The sequence below is a fragment of the Octopus bimaculoides genome, chromosome 4 (genome assembly GCF_046866305.1).
Source record: "Octopus bimaculoides isolate indiv1 chromosome 4, ASM4686630v1, whole genome shotgun sequence".
Taxonomy (NCBI): domain Eukaryota; kingdom Metazoa; phylum Mollusca; class Cephalopoda; order Octopoda; family Octopodidae; genus Octopus; species Octopus bimaculoides.
The window spans coordinates 91584808-91601036 of record NC_142931.1 but is presented as its reverse complement, the minus strand read 5'-3'; the positions used below and the strand labels follow the sequence as shown (position 1 = coordinate 91601036).

Below are 16229 nucleotides of genomic sequence, written 5' to 3'. Positions count from 1 at the left end.
GGTACCAGTCCTTCCAGTATTTTCCATATGTATATTATTACATATCTCTCCCGCCTGCGCTCCAGAGAGTAGAGACCTAGTGCCTTCAGTCGCTCCCTGTAGTTCATCTGTTGGACTGTGGTGATCTTTTTTGTATAGTGACGCTGAATTGCCTCGAGTTCTACTGTCCACTTGACACTGTGTGGTGACCACAACTGAGAGCAATAGTCTAGGCAGCTCAGAACAAATGTCTTCCATAGAGTCAACATGACTTTTTGATCCCTTGTTCGGAATATCCTCAGTATCTACCCTGCCAGTTGTCTGCACTTTGCTGTCAACTTGACAATGTGCATGTGAAATGATGCATCACTACACATGTTGAACTGCATATTATTTTGCTCTGCCCACTTGTATATTGCATTTAGGTCATTCTGCAGGCTTATGATATCATCAGGATTCTTTATTGCCTGAGATAATTTTGTGTCATCGATGTAGCTAGTGACAGTGGCTCTCCAAGTGACTGTGGCATGTCCAGAAGGGCCACTATGAACAGTAGTGGCCCCAGGATAGTTGCTTGCGGAACACTGCTCAATATTTGCGTTTCTCTAGATAGTTCTCCATTGGCTGCAACTGTCTGACTTCTACCATTCAGGAAGTCATGCAGCCATTCTCCTAATTTACCAGCTATGCCAAGGTTTCGCAGCTTGTGACATATCAAGCCATGATCAACTTTGTCAAAGGCTTTTGCAAAGTCGAGATATATCACATCAACATTTGAATGGTCAAGTAGCTGCTTCAGGACCCAGTCATAATGCTGCAAGAGCTGCGTGAGGCAGCTTCTACCTGGATGGAAACCATGCTGGGTCTCATTCAGCAAGTCATTTTCTTCTAGGAATGCAATCAATCTCCTTCTGACAATTCGTTCAGTGACTTTGCTAATATGTGAAGTCAGAGAGATGGGCCTGTAGTTCCCAGCCTCTGCTCTGCTTCCACCTTTATGGATAGGACATATGGTGCCTTCCTTCAGCTTTTTGGGAAGTTTACCACTAGCAAAGAAACTCTGGAAGAGTACCTGGAGTGGTCCCACTAATTCTTGTTTACACGACTTTAGGAGGACAGCTGGGAAACCATCGGGGCCAGTTGCCGAATTTGAGCTCATTTCGTTTATGGTAGCTGTTATATCTTCCTCTTCAATGTCAATGTAGGTAATGGATGCAGTCTTTTTCTGCTGAGTGATATTGTCAAAGAAATCAGCTGGGTTCTTTATCTGCATGTGACTCAGAGGAGAAGTGAAAACACTCTTGAATTGTGCGCTGAGCATTTCATTTATCCTGTTGGGGCAAGTGAAATCGTAATTGAACCATACTCGATGACTGGCACTGCGCCAGTGGAGCACTAACAGCACTGTCGAGCGTGTTCATTGCTAGAGCAACTGTCTCGCTCCCGTGCTAGTGGCCCGTAAATAGCACCATTTGAGCGTAATCATTACCAGTGTTGCCTTCTAGCACTTGTGCTGGTGGCACGTTAGAAAAGCATTTGAGTGAGGTCGTTGCTAGTGCCGCTGGACTGGCTCCCGTGCAGGTGGCACGTAAAAGAGGCCTTTTTGAGCGTGGTCGTTGCCAGTACCGTGTGACTGGCCCTTGTGCCGGTGGCACATAAAAGCACCCACTACACTCTCGGAGTAGTTGGCGTCAGGAAGGGCATACAGCTGTAGAAAATCAGGTCAGATTGGAGCCTGGTTCAGCCTTCTGGCTTGCCAGTCCTCAGTGAAATCATCGAAACCCATGCCAGCATGGAAAGGGACGTTAAATGATGATATATATATATATATATATATATATATATATATATATATATATATTTATTTGATAGGAAGGACAACAAAAGAAAGAAAGAGACCTCGATATTATGCAAATAGAGCAATTTATCTGTAAATATATGTGACACTTATTCAGTTGCCATGATAAAACTCCAAGTTTTGGATGCCAGGGTGGGAGCCCACGCCAGCATCTCTTCAGTTATCCGGCCAATTGAAAATTCCTGTGAAAAATGACTGTTAAAAACAAAGGGAAATTACTGTGTAGTGACAAGATCAAAACGCGTCTAAAACTGCGTATATTATCGCATGCACGCATATATCCATATACGCACGCACATATCCCTATATACGCACGTATATACCTACATATGCACGCATCCAAGCACACATTTACAAGCACGCACATATAAAGTTCCTTGTATGTGTCTATAAACGTACAGGAAAAAAGTTTGGAGGGGAGAAAACAGAAAAATATGTGTGGAAAAATACAAAAACATTAACCCTATAATTATGTAAAAAACATAAAAATAATTAAAAAACATAAAAATAATTAAAAAATATAAAAATATAAAATCCAGGTAAAAAAAGGTGAAAAGCTTATACATAGACACAATATAGAAACCTATCAGTACTTCATCAGTTGCCGGCCATTTTTCTTATCCGTATTTCGCGCATCTCATGAGAAGGTACTCTTTTGATAAAACAGTTGCTTTCATTAAGGAAGTTAAAGAAATCTTAGGATATTGTTGAGGGTCAAAATTGGTGATAAAGTCAGGGCAGTGAATACAAGCAGGAAGTGCTGCTAAGCCTAAACAAGGTTGTGGTGGTGAACGCAAAGAAACAAGTTTGCGCAGGGGACAGACAAAAATATCTCTTCCCTGTCCAGCTGCAACAGGAAGAAAGAAAGAAACACAAGTTAGAAAAAGAAACAAAAATGGCCAATGGTTATGTGGTAGCGACTTGAGCAAAGTAGGAAGAGTGAGGGAGAGAGAGTGACAGACAGAGAACTGTGAAGGAACGAGGAAAAGATTTGTTGATAGGGTAAGAGAGAAAAAAGAGGGTGAGAAGGGGAGGTAAAAGAATAAGAGAAAAGAGTAAAGAAAACGAAAGAGTAAAAGGATAGAATAGTGGGAGAAGAGGAGGGAAAAGAATAAGAGAAAGGAAGAGAGAAAAAAGAAAAGAGTAATAGGAAGAATAAAGAGGCGTCTCTGAATTATTAAGATATAACTTACATGGAAAAGGATGCTTGGTGTTCAGTCATATAATAATATGAATAATATATATGTATGCATATATACATACATACTTACATTTATACATATATACATGTGTATTGGAACAGGACGTCACAAAACGTAAACAACAAAAAATATGAAGTTTGAGGACATGAAATATGAACTTTTTTTGCAACCAATGAAAGAAACGAATGGAAAGCAAGACAAACAACATGAAGATCAACTCTTCATCAGGTGTCGGCTGTTTTTCTAATCTGTATTTCGATTATTTCACGACATGATACACCTTTGATAAAACAGTTGCTACTGCAAAGCAAATTCAATAAATCTTGGGTTTTTGTGGAGGGTCAAAGTTGGTGACAAAAACGGGACAGTGAAAACAAACTGGAAAGGCTTCAAAGCCTAAACGAGGTTATGGCGAATGCGAAGAAATAAGCTTAGACAGGAGGCCGCCTATCATTGCAAATCGATTGGTTGGGCGTAAACTTAATATCAATCTTTGCCTCAATAATCATAATTGAATAGAATCATTAAGAGTACTTTAAAGCAATTAAGCCCCAGTCACCGTTGGGCACTTCTGCTAGTATATGTATATAGATATATACATTTATATATATATATATATATATATATATACACACCTATGTACAGATGTGTATATATATATATATGTACTAGCAGTATAACCCAACCTTGTCTGGGTGTGACTTATTACGCCATCTACGATTAGTCTTGCTAGGTGAAAATCAACTAAAAAAGAAAGCCTTACAACGAAAAAACCCTTATGATGTAAATATGTTCATAATTCAAAAAACGATGAAATTAATAGGGAAAGTCTGAAGGCCGTTTTGCGTAAAATTATTAAGCATACGTAAATTTCATCCGTCTAATTGGCTATAGAAATGCTTGTGCAAAACAACTTTTTGCGCTGCCCTGATTATACATAGCAGGACTGCAATTTGTGATGAAGCAATTGCTGGCGATCTGTTGCTACACAGTTTTGCCAGAATTCTATCAGATTGGGCAGAAGATGTTGATGCACCATTTTGCATTATGTTCAAAGTAGCTTCTGGAATATGATGAATTGCTGCAGTCTGTTGCTGTCATTTTAAACCGGTTGCTGTCTTTCCCCAGCAAACTCTCTTCTTTGGAGGCATAATCTATGTATATATTAAACAGAACAACAAAAGTTATAATAGATGGCAGGGTCGGTACTTTTCACATATCTGTAATTTTTCAGATTAACACCCGCACGATTACCCAACCCTAATCCTAACACTAACCCTAAACCCTAACCCTAAAACCCTAACCCTAACACCCTAGTGAAAATCGTAGTATATTTACAAAACATTGACGAACATGAGTTATATTTTACTGAATGATTGTGTACTTGCACGTGTATGCGTTTGAGAGAGCAAGAGAGGAAGAGGTAGAGAGAGGGGGAGAAAGGAATAGAGGTAGTTAAAAGTTTTCTTATGACGGCTTCTCTTTACTGCCTATTACTTCATTAGAAATATACGGATGCACATAATAGAGAAAAATGAAACAAATATGGACGACTTGCTCCGAAACACCACTGAGTAGGGAACACTTCTCAAAAATAACCTGCAGTTGTTTCCTTCAAAATTCCTACTTGCTTGAAATGTACATACATTAATATATATTTGTAGAATTTAAGTGGAATTTCCGAAAATTTTCCCCTACCCCCCTCCCAAAACACTTTCACCAAAAATTTTTATATATTCGGAATCTACATAATAAATAATATATGCATAGAAAATTTCATAAAAAAATATTCATTTTTATGAAAATTGACCTTCCAAAGTTGGCGGTACAACTCTGTAGTTATGCCACATTGACGAACATGAGTTATATTTTTGTGAATGATTGTGTTTACTTGCACGGGTATGCGTGCGAGAGAGGAAGAGGGGGAGAAATGAATAGAGAACGAGAGCAATGTGTATGTTGTTGTCACAGATCACGTATGTGTGGTTGTGTGTGTTTTTACGTAACAATGTTATGAAAAATAGGTAAAGAATGCTGAGAGGAAAGTTTAATCTATGACTTTGTATGTATCACTTTCTCTCTCTCTCTCCCTCTTTTACTCTTACTCTCTATATTAGATGTTGAGCGCGTGTGTAAGAACGCTGTTCCAGGTAGAAGGGAAGAAATATAAAAGTTGCTAGAAACAACAGCCAAATCTCCCTTAAATCACACAAAGTAAACGGAATTTTAAAAAATCTAATTACTGCACTGGAAAGTTCACATCGAGAAAATTCCATTGATGTAAAAATTTTTACAAAAAAGTGGAAAATGTGGATTTCTATACACTTTTAAAAAGGCTTCACACAGACACACAACTTCAGCTTTATATATTAAGATATATATACTTGCAAGATGTATGGATGTCAATAGTTTATGCATCAATATGTATGTGTATGCATATAAATGTTTCTTTCTAAGTACCTTATTAAGGTGTATAAAGAAAAGTATATAAGAGTAAAATTAAAATAAAAAATAAAAACCAACAATAAAATAAAAATAAAATGTAATCAATAATGAAATGTAATAATAAAATGATGTAATTAAAAGTGATTGTATGAAAGTGATATAAATTGAAATAAATATATCTTCATGTGTCTATATGTGTGCTTATATGTATATATGCGTTTAAAGAAACAGATAATTCATTGTTAATTTTCAGTTAGAAAAGAATGTATTTTGTTCAAGATTTTCATGTTAGAGGAATGAAAAATTTCTGGCAAGTTCAGTACATCCATTGCTGAATCTGGCCATGATATGTCACAAGACTACAAAGTCAATAAAAAAGGAGTTACCACAGCTGCTTGCTAGGATTAATGCATACTGACACTACTTGTCAAACTGGCATGTGACATGTAGTCTGTACATGCATGTGCATGTGTATGTAAAGAAAAACATTTACTAACTGAAAAGTGTGTGTGACATGTCTTAAGACAGAAATGCAAGGGGCAAATTGTTTATAAAATCTGGCAAGCCTTCAGCTAACTGTAATCATGTAATACTTTCTCTTCTTCAGTCATTCACCTTTTCATTTCATTTTCATTATTGCATCAGATGGAAGAAAACACTTTTCTACTCTCATAAACCAGATTTTTCCTGGGCCAATTTTTCATACTTCATATTTCTTGTGGATAATTAATTGCTGCTGTTGCTGTTGACTTCTATTTAAAATGTCTGGAAAGAAGCTATTAAGTAGACCAGAAGGCAGTTGTGTGAAAAGGAACCATAAAGCGATTACACTGAATATTAAACTAAATCTTTTAAAAAGACTGCTAAAACATTAAATCTTGCAGTGGGGACAATACTTGACAAATGAGAGAAAATTATGTCAAATGCCCAAGAAGCTACTCCATTAACTGTCTGGACCTTATTTTTCCAAAATGGAACAATTCTTGAAAATATGGATTGAGGATTAGAATCAGCGTAAGGTGCCAATAAACAAAAGTAATTAAAAAAAAAAAAGCCAAAAATTTATGACAGCTTGTAGAAAAAGAAGGTGAAACTTCTAATGAAAGACCCTCTTTGGCTAGTAAAGGTTCGTTTGAAGGGTTTAAGAAGTGCATGAATTTGCACAGCATAAAAATGATTGAAATTGTGAGCACTGATACAGAAGTTGTTACTAATTGTCCTGAGCAGTTGAAAAAAATTGATTGCTGATGGGGGCTAGACACCAGAGCAAGTATACAATGTTGATGAAACTGCATTTTTCTGGAAGTGCATGCCTGATAAATACACCCAAGACCAAAATAAAATATATGAATTATATAGATATGTATTTTGAGCCCTGAGCTGACCGAAGCCTTATGAGTGGATTTTGGTAGACAGAAACTGAAAAAAGCTTGTCATATACATTTGTGTGTGTGTGTATGTATATATATATATATATATATATATATATATATATATATATATATATATACATATATATATATGTGTGTATGTATGTTTGTTCCTCCCCCTTGCGTGACAACTACTTGACCATTGATGTTGGTTTGTTGTAAACAAACCAATGCCACTTTGGCAAAGGATCCCACTACAATAGTATCATGCTTTAAAAAATAAGTACAGTGGTCAATTTGTTCAACTAAATCCTTCAAGGTGTTGTCCCAGCATGGCCAGTGTCCATTGACTGAGAAAAGTAAAAGATAAATTATCTTCATCTTCATTTAATATCCCCTTTTCCATGCTGGCATGGGTTGGATGGTTTGACAAGAATAGATAAACCAAAGGGCTCTGCCACATTTTATGTCTGCTTTGGCATGGTTTCTACAGCTGGATGCCCTTCTTGATGCGAACCACTTAACAGTGTAGTGGGTGCTTTTTATGTGGCACCAGCTCTGGTGAGGTTGTCAAGTACTCACAAGATAAGACCCCTCAGCTGAGCAGGGTATAGACTGGAGAAAAAAACTGTGATAGAGGGAGAGGAGCAAGTGTCTTGCTGAAGAGTTGAATATATGGCTTGTCCTCCTGGAAAGTGTGTGTGTGTGCGTATATGCGAGAGAGGTGAGGGTGAGATCCAGGTACAACATAAATGAGACAGAATAGGAAGTGCACTGAGTGAAGATAGTGTGACAGATGATTAAATATAGGGAATGAGTTGGATGCAGAGGATGTCAGATCAGTGTAGCAGGAAGTGAAGAAAATAGATGAGTTCTGGGGGAAGGCTTGACAGAGCCTCAATCCTGCTGAGATGTGCAGGTCTTCTCAAGCACAGCATAATGCCATTCATCTCAGTTCCCTGTCATTTACTCTGAGAGGCTCAGCATCATGAAGTCAGTCTTCACACTTCATCTTACATCATCCTAGGTCTACCTTTTCCTCATGTTCCTTCTATGTCTAAACAAAGTATAATTCTTTACTTGCAACAATGAAACAATATTGCTCTTTTTCTCCAAATCAGTACTAAGTGGACACCTCTATGATCAGAGGTGTTTTGACTTTGATCCACCTGTCTTTATGTACCTCAAATGCTACATTATCAAACTTATCCTTCCTTTTTATAACATACTATGATGTGATAATGCAGCTATTGTAGTAGGTTGTGCCACCATTTCATGGTTGAATAGTAAAAAGTAATTTGGTTGTAAGATTTATGAACATATACAGATTTAGTTTACATGTTGAGTCCTTTCATTGATATTTGCTTAAAATTATTGTTGTTTGTGTTATTTCTATTTGAAGAAAATTTATCCTTGAAATACATGTTCATGTTTGACAAGTCATTAAATCCTATACATAGCTTATTACACTCTAGATAGTATTTAAAAGTATTTGTTTATTAAATCTTAATTACAAAAAAACAACTTTTATTTTTTATTCTTAGTTGTGTTGGTGTCCAAGAACATCAAGCTTCTGATATTGAGATATACCATTGCCCAAACTGTCAGAAAGAACATGGGCCTCTTACATGTAAGTAGAACATTAAATTTTATATTCTGAAATCATGCATAATAGAAATAATAATTTCTATTATTATTTTATCCTTGAAATTCTATTCTGATTTTAATTTGAAATGTAAATTTATTGAAATTTTGATTTTCTTTTCTTGTAATTATTTCGATTACTCTTTTGCTCAGTGTTAATTTTCAGTTATTAAGATGATTTTCATAACTGTATAACTATCTTCATAACTTTTATAATTATCTTTAAAATTTTTACACACTGTTAACAATAGTTGTAGAGGCAGTTTAGTCATGATGATAGTCATAACCTGTCATTTGGAGTGTATCCGTTCGTTTTATGTCTGTCTTCTATGCTAGCATGGGTTAGATGAATATGCTATTGAGGCATTATTTTGCAGTCAGATCCCCTTCCTGATACTAAGCCATACCTGTTTTTCAAATTATGGATCTCTTATTCCACATGGCTTGGAAGGCACTATGTGAACAGGTAATCTTTTGATAGAAGAAATGCTAACTAAACACTGTAAATAAGTGAGCAGCTGATGGAGACAAGAACATGCATGTACACACACACACTATGTGTTTGCAACATACAAGTGCTACAATAAAAGCATATGGAGTTATATTTTACAGTTTGAATAGTAGGTATTATTCATTTGGCCAGTTTGTGTTTATTGTATTCAGGTTTTATCTTACAAAACATTATATATCATTCAGTATAAATTTCAAATTTATTTTGTATCCTATTCTGTACAAATCTATTGAAGAACATTTTTGTAATTGTTCTTTTGAATTATTTTCACTTCAGTGAAGAAAAGACGTAACTGGCATCGCCACGATTACTCTGAAACAGACTCATCAAAAGTAAGTGAAATTTAAATTTGTAGATTATATCTTGTTTACTGAAATATTTTCCAGATAAGTTTATCAGAGCAGTGAAGTTTATTGAGAGGGTTGAAAACTAAACCAAATAGTTTGTGCTTCTTTTAAAGTTTCCTGTTTTGCAGAGCACATTTTGTGTTCAGCCTCTTTAGAGTTTACTAGAACAAGTATATCTTTACTGTCTTATCAGTATCAAAGAAATCTTTTCTTCAATATTTCATGCTTTATTTGTTTCATTTTTATTGATTATACAAAGAATCCAAGTCAATGCTTTTATTTCTTTTTTTCTTTTGATACTTTTACTTGTTTCAGTCATTTGACTGTGGCCATGCTGGTGCACCATCTTGAAAGGTTTTAGTTGAAATCAACTCCAGGACTTTTTTTAAAAGCCTAGTACTTATTCTATTGGTCTCTTTTGCCAAACCATGAAGTTATGGGGATGTAAACACCAACACTGGTTGTCAAGGTGGCGATGGGGTACAGACACAAAGACGTGTGATTGCAATGCTCTAATGCTCTAGATTCTAAGATGAAACATTAATCTATAAGAAAGAAGACTTTTGAAAGAGATAATTTTGCAGATTTAGTCAACATATAGCAGAATGAATTAAATGATTAATAAATAAAAATGATATATTCTAATATTTACTTTCACTTTATTTTTTGTATAAACTGTTTTATGTTTATGATTTATTTATTTTTAAGGCAGTGCAGACTGGAACAGTGACTTTCATAAAAGAATTAAAAAACAGAAATTTCCCTAGGTATTGTACTATCAAATTTTGCTTCATATGTTTCACTTTGTTATAATATTCAGCTTTATCTGTTGGGAATATTTATGTTGATTCATGCATAAGATTTATAAATGTTTTAAAGTTTGTTTTCGTAATATTATAATACTAGCAGAAGAATCATTTTTGTTTTGATTATATTAAGAAAACTAGGAATTGTGCTCTATCTCTTTATTGTATTTGTTTTGGCAAGAATTATTTTCATCACTAATTCATAGGCTTGCCAGTTTAAATGTTCCATTATTCAGAAAAAGTTTATGAATAATCATTATTAGTAATTGGTATGAGGCCACACATCATCATCCTTATCAACTCATCCTTTCGTGAGGTTGAATACCATGGGTTGTCATCTCCATCTTCCTTTTGTTGTCCTTATACATTACCTGTATTTCAATTTGTCTACTTTTTGATGTTATTTACCTATGTAAATTTTGGTTTACTCCTTTTACTCCTATTTAGTTTAGCTTTTTATAAAATATTTCTGTAAACTTTTTTTAATCTATGTGTTCAAAATATTTTAGTTTTCTCTCTTCGTTAGTATTTAATAGTTTTTGTGTGTGGCAAATGCTCAGGAGCAATAAACACTGAAAATGTGCAGAAAACTGTTTTTGTCACATGCCTGAGGGAAAAACTAGAAGTAGTTGATAGCTTCTGTTACATAGGTAATCAAATCAGTAGCGTGGGTGTACTGAAAGTGTAGCTGCTAAAATAAGAAGAGACTGGGCAAAGTTCAGAGAGCTCTTACCTCTGCTGGTGACTAAGGGCCTCTCACTCAATGTAAAAGGGAGACTGTATGACGCATGTGTACGAACAACCATGCTACATGGCAGTGAAACATGGGCCGTGACTGCTGAGGACATGCGTAAGCTTGCAAGGAATGAAGCCAGTATGCTCCGCTGAATGTGTAATGTCAGTGTGCATACTGTACAGAGTGTAAGTACCTTGAGAGGAAAGTTGAACCTAAGAAGCATCAGATGTGGTGTGCAAGAGAGACGACTGCGCTGGTATGGTCATGTGGCAAAAATGGATGAGGATAGCTGTGTTGTAAAGTGCCACACTCTAGCAGTTGAGAGAACCTGTGGAAGAGGTTGACCCAGGAAGACCTGGGATGAGGTGGTGAAGCACGACCTTCGAACATTAGGCATCACCGAGGCAATGACTTCTGACCAAGACTTCTGGAAATATGCTGTGCATGAGAAGACCCGGCAAGGCAAGTGAGACCAAAATCCAAGGCCTCTGCCAGGGATGGCAAATTTTTTCTTATCTACTTCCCCTCTGGCTAAGTAAATCTTAGCTTCCCTTCTGGCAATCTGATATAATTCCCTGCTACTACCGTTCTTCCAGTCCTTCCATGCCTGTTTCTTTTCCCTAATAGCCCTGTCAACTACATTGTTCCACCACCATGTTATCTTGGGTTGAGAGGGGATTTTGCACCGGCCACAGATCTGGTCAGTAGCCCTCAACAGGTTGTCCCATAAGAATCTCCAGTTGTCTTCCACACTATGTGATGCTATATCCCCCTCTATTTTGTCAAAAGCTTCGAGTCATACGTCTCTAAATCTCTGTCCATTTGCAGGATCCTTAAGCTTCCAGACCCTTCTTCTCCATGTTGGCCATCTTCTGCACATCCATTTAGCCCTGATCCTGAATTCGCTAACTACTAATCTATGTTGTGGGGTGCATTCTTCACTTGGGAAGGTTTTGGCATTTATAAGTAACCATCTTTCCTGTTTCCTGTCGAGGATGTAATCAATTTGACTAGTGTGTCCACGAGATTGGTAGGTGAACAGGTGACTGGCAGGTTTCCTGAAGTTAGTATTACAAGCTATAAGATCATTTGCATTGCAGAACTCCAGCAGCCTGGTTCCCCACATCATTCTGGGAACCAAAACCATAGCTTCCATGTACGCCATGGAAGTCTCCTGCATGTTGTCCAACATGCCCATTGAAGTCGCCAGCCACAAAGAGAAGGTCCCTGTCATTTGTTGATGAGGTAGTCTGCAAGAGGGTGTCATAAAATCGGTCTTTCTGTTCATCAGGTAGCCCTGGTTGAGGGGCACAAGTTGAGATAATGGTTGCTAATCCATGTTGCAGCACTAATCTAATTTTAAGTATTCTATCACAGACTCTGACTACCTTGATTATTTTATCAACCCATTTCTCCATAAGAAGTATACCCATGCCCCCAACCCCATCAGTGTTCCCTGCCCAGAAAATCTTATACCTATGTTCTTTGCCTGTGAGGAACCTAGCAGAACCTCCTCTCCACCTTACTTCTTGGAGATAGCACAAATCTACACGTTTCCATTGAAGCATCTCAACAATCTCACCAGATCTACCTTTCAGTGTGCCAACCCTGAGGGTGTGGGAGGTGTAGGCCCATGAGACCCTGGGATGGGAGAACAGCAGCATCATGTACCTGAAAAGAAAGCTTGCATTTAGCAGAACGCATAAACATACAATAGCCTTCAACCTGCATACACTATACCATCATTTTATGCACTACATTACATAGGAGATAAACCCTAAGTAGGGATGGGGGAACATTAAGCCTTTGGATCTGTTCATGGGAGAGACATCCGATAGAGATCAGAGGATAGAGACTTCTGGTACAAGTGGTGGGGTGGAAAGGGCAGGCACACCAGGAAACAGTAAAAACTGCCGGTGTGAGAAAATATTAATGATAATAATGAGATAGAATTGGGCATTTGAATTCTTAACTAGAGCTATAACCAACAGTTTTCGGTCAGCCAAACTGTGACAAAATTAGATAAATGAATGAATAAATGACAATAATAAATGAGCGTGAAAGAAGGAGAGTTGGATTGAGAGAAGGGATCTTAAGTTTTTTTTCTCTAAACATATGGCATGAAAGACGAAACTGTGTTTACATAGATAGATAATAAAATGGAATAATAAAGTAATTATAATCTGCGCTGAAAAAGAGGTTTTAGATGTGTGCAAGGTTGGAAAACAAGGCTGCTTATCTGAACATCTTCTGGTTTCTACACTGTGTGGCAAGGTATTGAAATATGAGGTAGGGGAATCTGAATGAGCTAGTTTATATAGGGCGGGTGGTAGTGGGGAGGTAAAGTGTTGGGAGAAGCAAGTGGTTAACGAAACTGAGAGAGAGAGACCAGAGTTAGGCTAGTCAAAGACAGAACATGAGGAGACTGAATTTTGAGATTTAGGGTAACATAATTGAAATTGTCTTTGGTGTCTATCCAATTCACCTTACTTCTAAATTTCTTTAGTTCTATAAGTTACATATATATTTTGTATGATGACCTAAAGCACTGCATACATCAATTATTTCTATATTATAAATTATAACTATATGATTACATATATAAAGTTTGCTTAGTATTTATCATTAACTGAAATCTTTCATTGGTTATTTTTTTCTTCTGTAGCCAAATTGATTCAACAGACTTAATATTTGGAAAATTTAAGAGATTGTGAACAACTTTGAAAGATCAAAAAATTAATTGTGCATATTGACTCTTATTTGATTGCAGTGCAGATGAAATTCCTATATTACGGGTAAAAGGCAGTGATCTAACCCTACCATATTTTGAAGAGAATGGCTTTGAAGTACCTATCTTAGTAGAAAATAAAGAAGGGCTTGATATTAAAGTACCACCATGCGACTTCTCTATACAAGACATAGAAAACCATGTGGGTATGTATGAAATTTCATATGTTTTTACCTTTTTTGCAGATTTTATTTATAAATTTGATATCTATTTTAAACTTATGTAACTCTTTTGTACAGAATCACAATCTCTGCTGTGATGTGAAGTTTATGATTCCAATTTGCTGTTGATTTATGATGAAAAGGACATATTCAAAGTAAAAAATTAGCTATAAGATTTACAAATAATTCAGAGTTGCTATCTTCATGTTAGCATCAATATATTTACTGCAGGAAGCATTAAAAAGAGTCATTGGCTAATTTTGTTTCCTCATTCATATTCATTTCTAGTTTGCTTTTTAATGTTGTTGTATTACAAATGTTAACACTAACTTAACTATAAGCTTTATAGCCTGACTGTGAGACAGCGAAATAATTATTTCAAAATCAAGCAATTTACATATTTTTATAGTTTGTGGTAGAGATCCTTTTGGCAAAGAAAAGTCACAGTTGGTTATTGAGATTGGTGCTTATGAATTGTAGCTACCTGCTAGTGGGAAGTGGATTACATACAGCAGCAATCTTTAAAGTCTGGTTGTAGCATTTGTTAATGTGGAACAGTGTCAGCTCATAGATAAAATTAGTTGGGGTGCTGCTTCAGAAAATTTTTAGCCGTTATTTTAATATTGTATAAAAGGAAACAAATATAAAAAAAATTTATACATAAACTTGATCAGTTCGCATTTTAGCCACTGCCGGGTAGTGTGTTTAATTTGTTCACTGAACACTGCCGTGAATTCCTACTTGTTTTTCAAAAATCCCATCTAAATCACAAAATAAGTGGGGGGGAAATATGCCCTATTTTTCAAATCCTGGCAGCAACACTGAAACTGGAAGCAGGATAATAACCTAATTCTACACTTTATCACATTCAAGAATATAAACACGTTTCTAAGCACAACACACACGGAGTCAAAAAGAAACACTACCTTTCACTGTAACACCGGGATTGGCACTGTCATTGATGCAGTGCTCTGTCTCCCTAGTGTGAAGCTTCCTATCTCAGACATGTGAGCATGCGCACAACAGCCAAACACCGTATTGCTGGAATTGTGAAGCGCACAGTTCTATACAAGGATTTTTGTATTTTTTTATAAACTAGGGGATGGCTACTGACATTAAGCTTAAAGATTATATAATGTACAAGTATAAGGAAAGAATTACAGAAAAAAAAGACTCATTATATTGAATGTTATCGATAATATCGAGTGGAAATAGAGAGTGCTGCAGTTCTCAGTGTCCATACATGAACCACCACTGATGTGGTATTTAAAAGTTGTTTTGCTGGAGGATATATGTAAATTTTTTAATGAGGTTTAGTGAGGTTTTAAGGAGTAGAGAGTAGTTCTGTTTTATGCTGTAATGTAAATCACATTGGACCTAACTTTCATGAACAGAAATTGATATTTTTTAAACAGAAGAGAGATGATGTTGAAAGAGATACCTGTAAAAGGATTTCACCATCATCTTATAAATATTAAAAGCAATAGGTTGGTATTTTGTGTAGTTAATTGGATATACTTTCTTAGATATTAATCATGCTTCTATAATCCTCAGTTATTGCCTGTAGAAAGTAAAAAGTTGAAAAGCATAATTAGGTTAAAAAGCTCTGTTGGATACTTGTTTCAGGAGTGACACATTTGTTAAACACAGTAGCCATAGATTCCTTTGTTGAAATGGAAATGAGTAATTAAGATGTTTTTGGCAGTAGGAATGACTTTCATAACTTTCTGAATTAAACAGGGAGTAACTATCAAAAGTTCTTAAAGTACCAAGATTTGCATTTGAAAAAACTATATGTTTTGTGTAGGTGATTGTATTTTGTTTATAATGTTTTTTGCAGGCTCTATGCGAGAGATTGATGTAATTGATGTTGCCCGGCAAGAGGACTACAAGATGTTGATGCGGGAATGGACAGAATATTACAATAGTCCTGATCGAGACAAAATATTCAACGTTATTAGTCTAGAGTTCTCTAATACAAAGTAAATACACTATTTATTATATATTTTTATGTACTAATATCTGAAGTGGAATTTTAAATAAATAAATGATTTATATGGTATACATATAGATGATAAATATTAAATTTTAAAGTTTAGTAAATTGTCTGAATTTGTTTTAGTGATTAACACTAGATTCAGTTGTTGAAGTTTAACTGGCATCAGGCTGGTTTAACAGATCATTTTGAAATGTTTACTACATATTAGGGACACTGCAACAATTAAGATAATACAAACTGGTTTATTAAAATATGTTACTCCTAATTAATTCTCAGGTTAGTCTGTTTATCCTAAGTTTGGGATAAATTGACTTCTATGGTCAACTGTCACCATCACTACCATCATCATCATCATCATCATTGTTTTATATCTGCTTTTCATG

At 35.8% G+C, this 16229-nt stretch overlaps 1 protein-coding gene across 6 annotated transcripts in view; it reads left to right on the top strand.

Moving 5' to 3' along the window:
• The window catches only part of LOC106875727 (uncharacterized), a 95289-nt gene that overhangs the window by 5961 nt on the left and 73099 nt on the right, over window positions 1-16229 (top strand). For 4 of the 6 annotated variants that reach the window (XM_052967234.2, XM_052967233.2, XM_052967232.2 and 1 more), the window contains exons 2-6: window positions 8399-8484; window positions 9286-9341; window positions 10065-10123; window positions 13669-13832; window positions 15688-15829. In XM_052967234.2, coding sequence (XP_052823194.1) covers window positions 8399-8484; window positions 9286-9341; window positions 10065-10123; window positions 13669-13832; window positions 15688-15829 — 507 coding nt within the window. Of the gene's footprint in view, window positions 1-8398; window positions 8485-9285; window positions 9346-10064; window positions 10124-13668; window positions 13833-15687; window positions 15830-16229 lie in introns of all 6 variants that reach the window. The other 2 variants (XM_089350968.1, XM_089350967.1) reach the window with 1 other exon arrangement.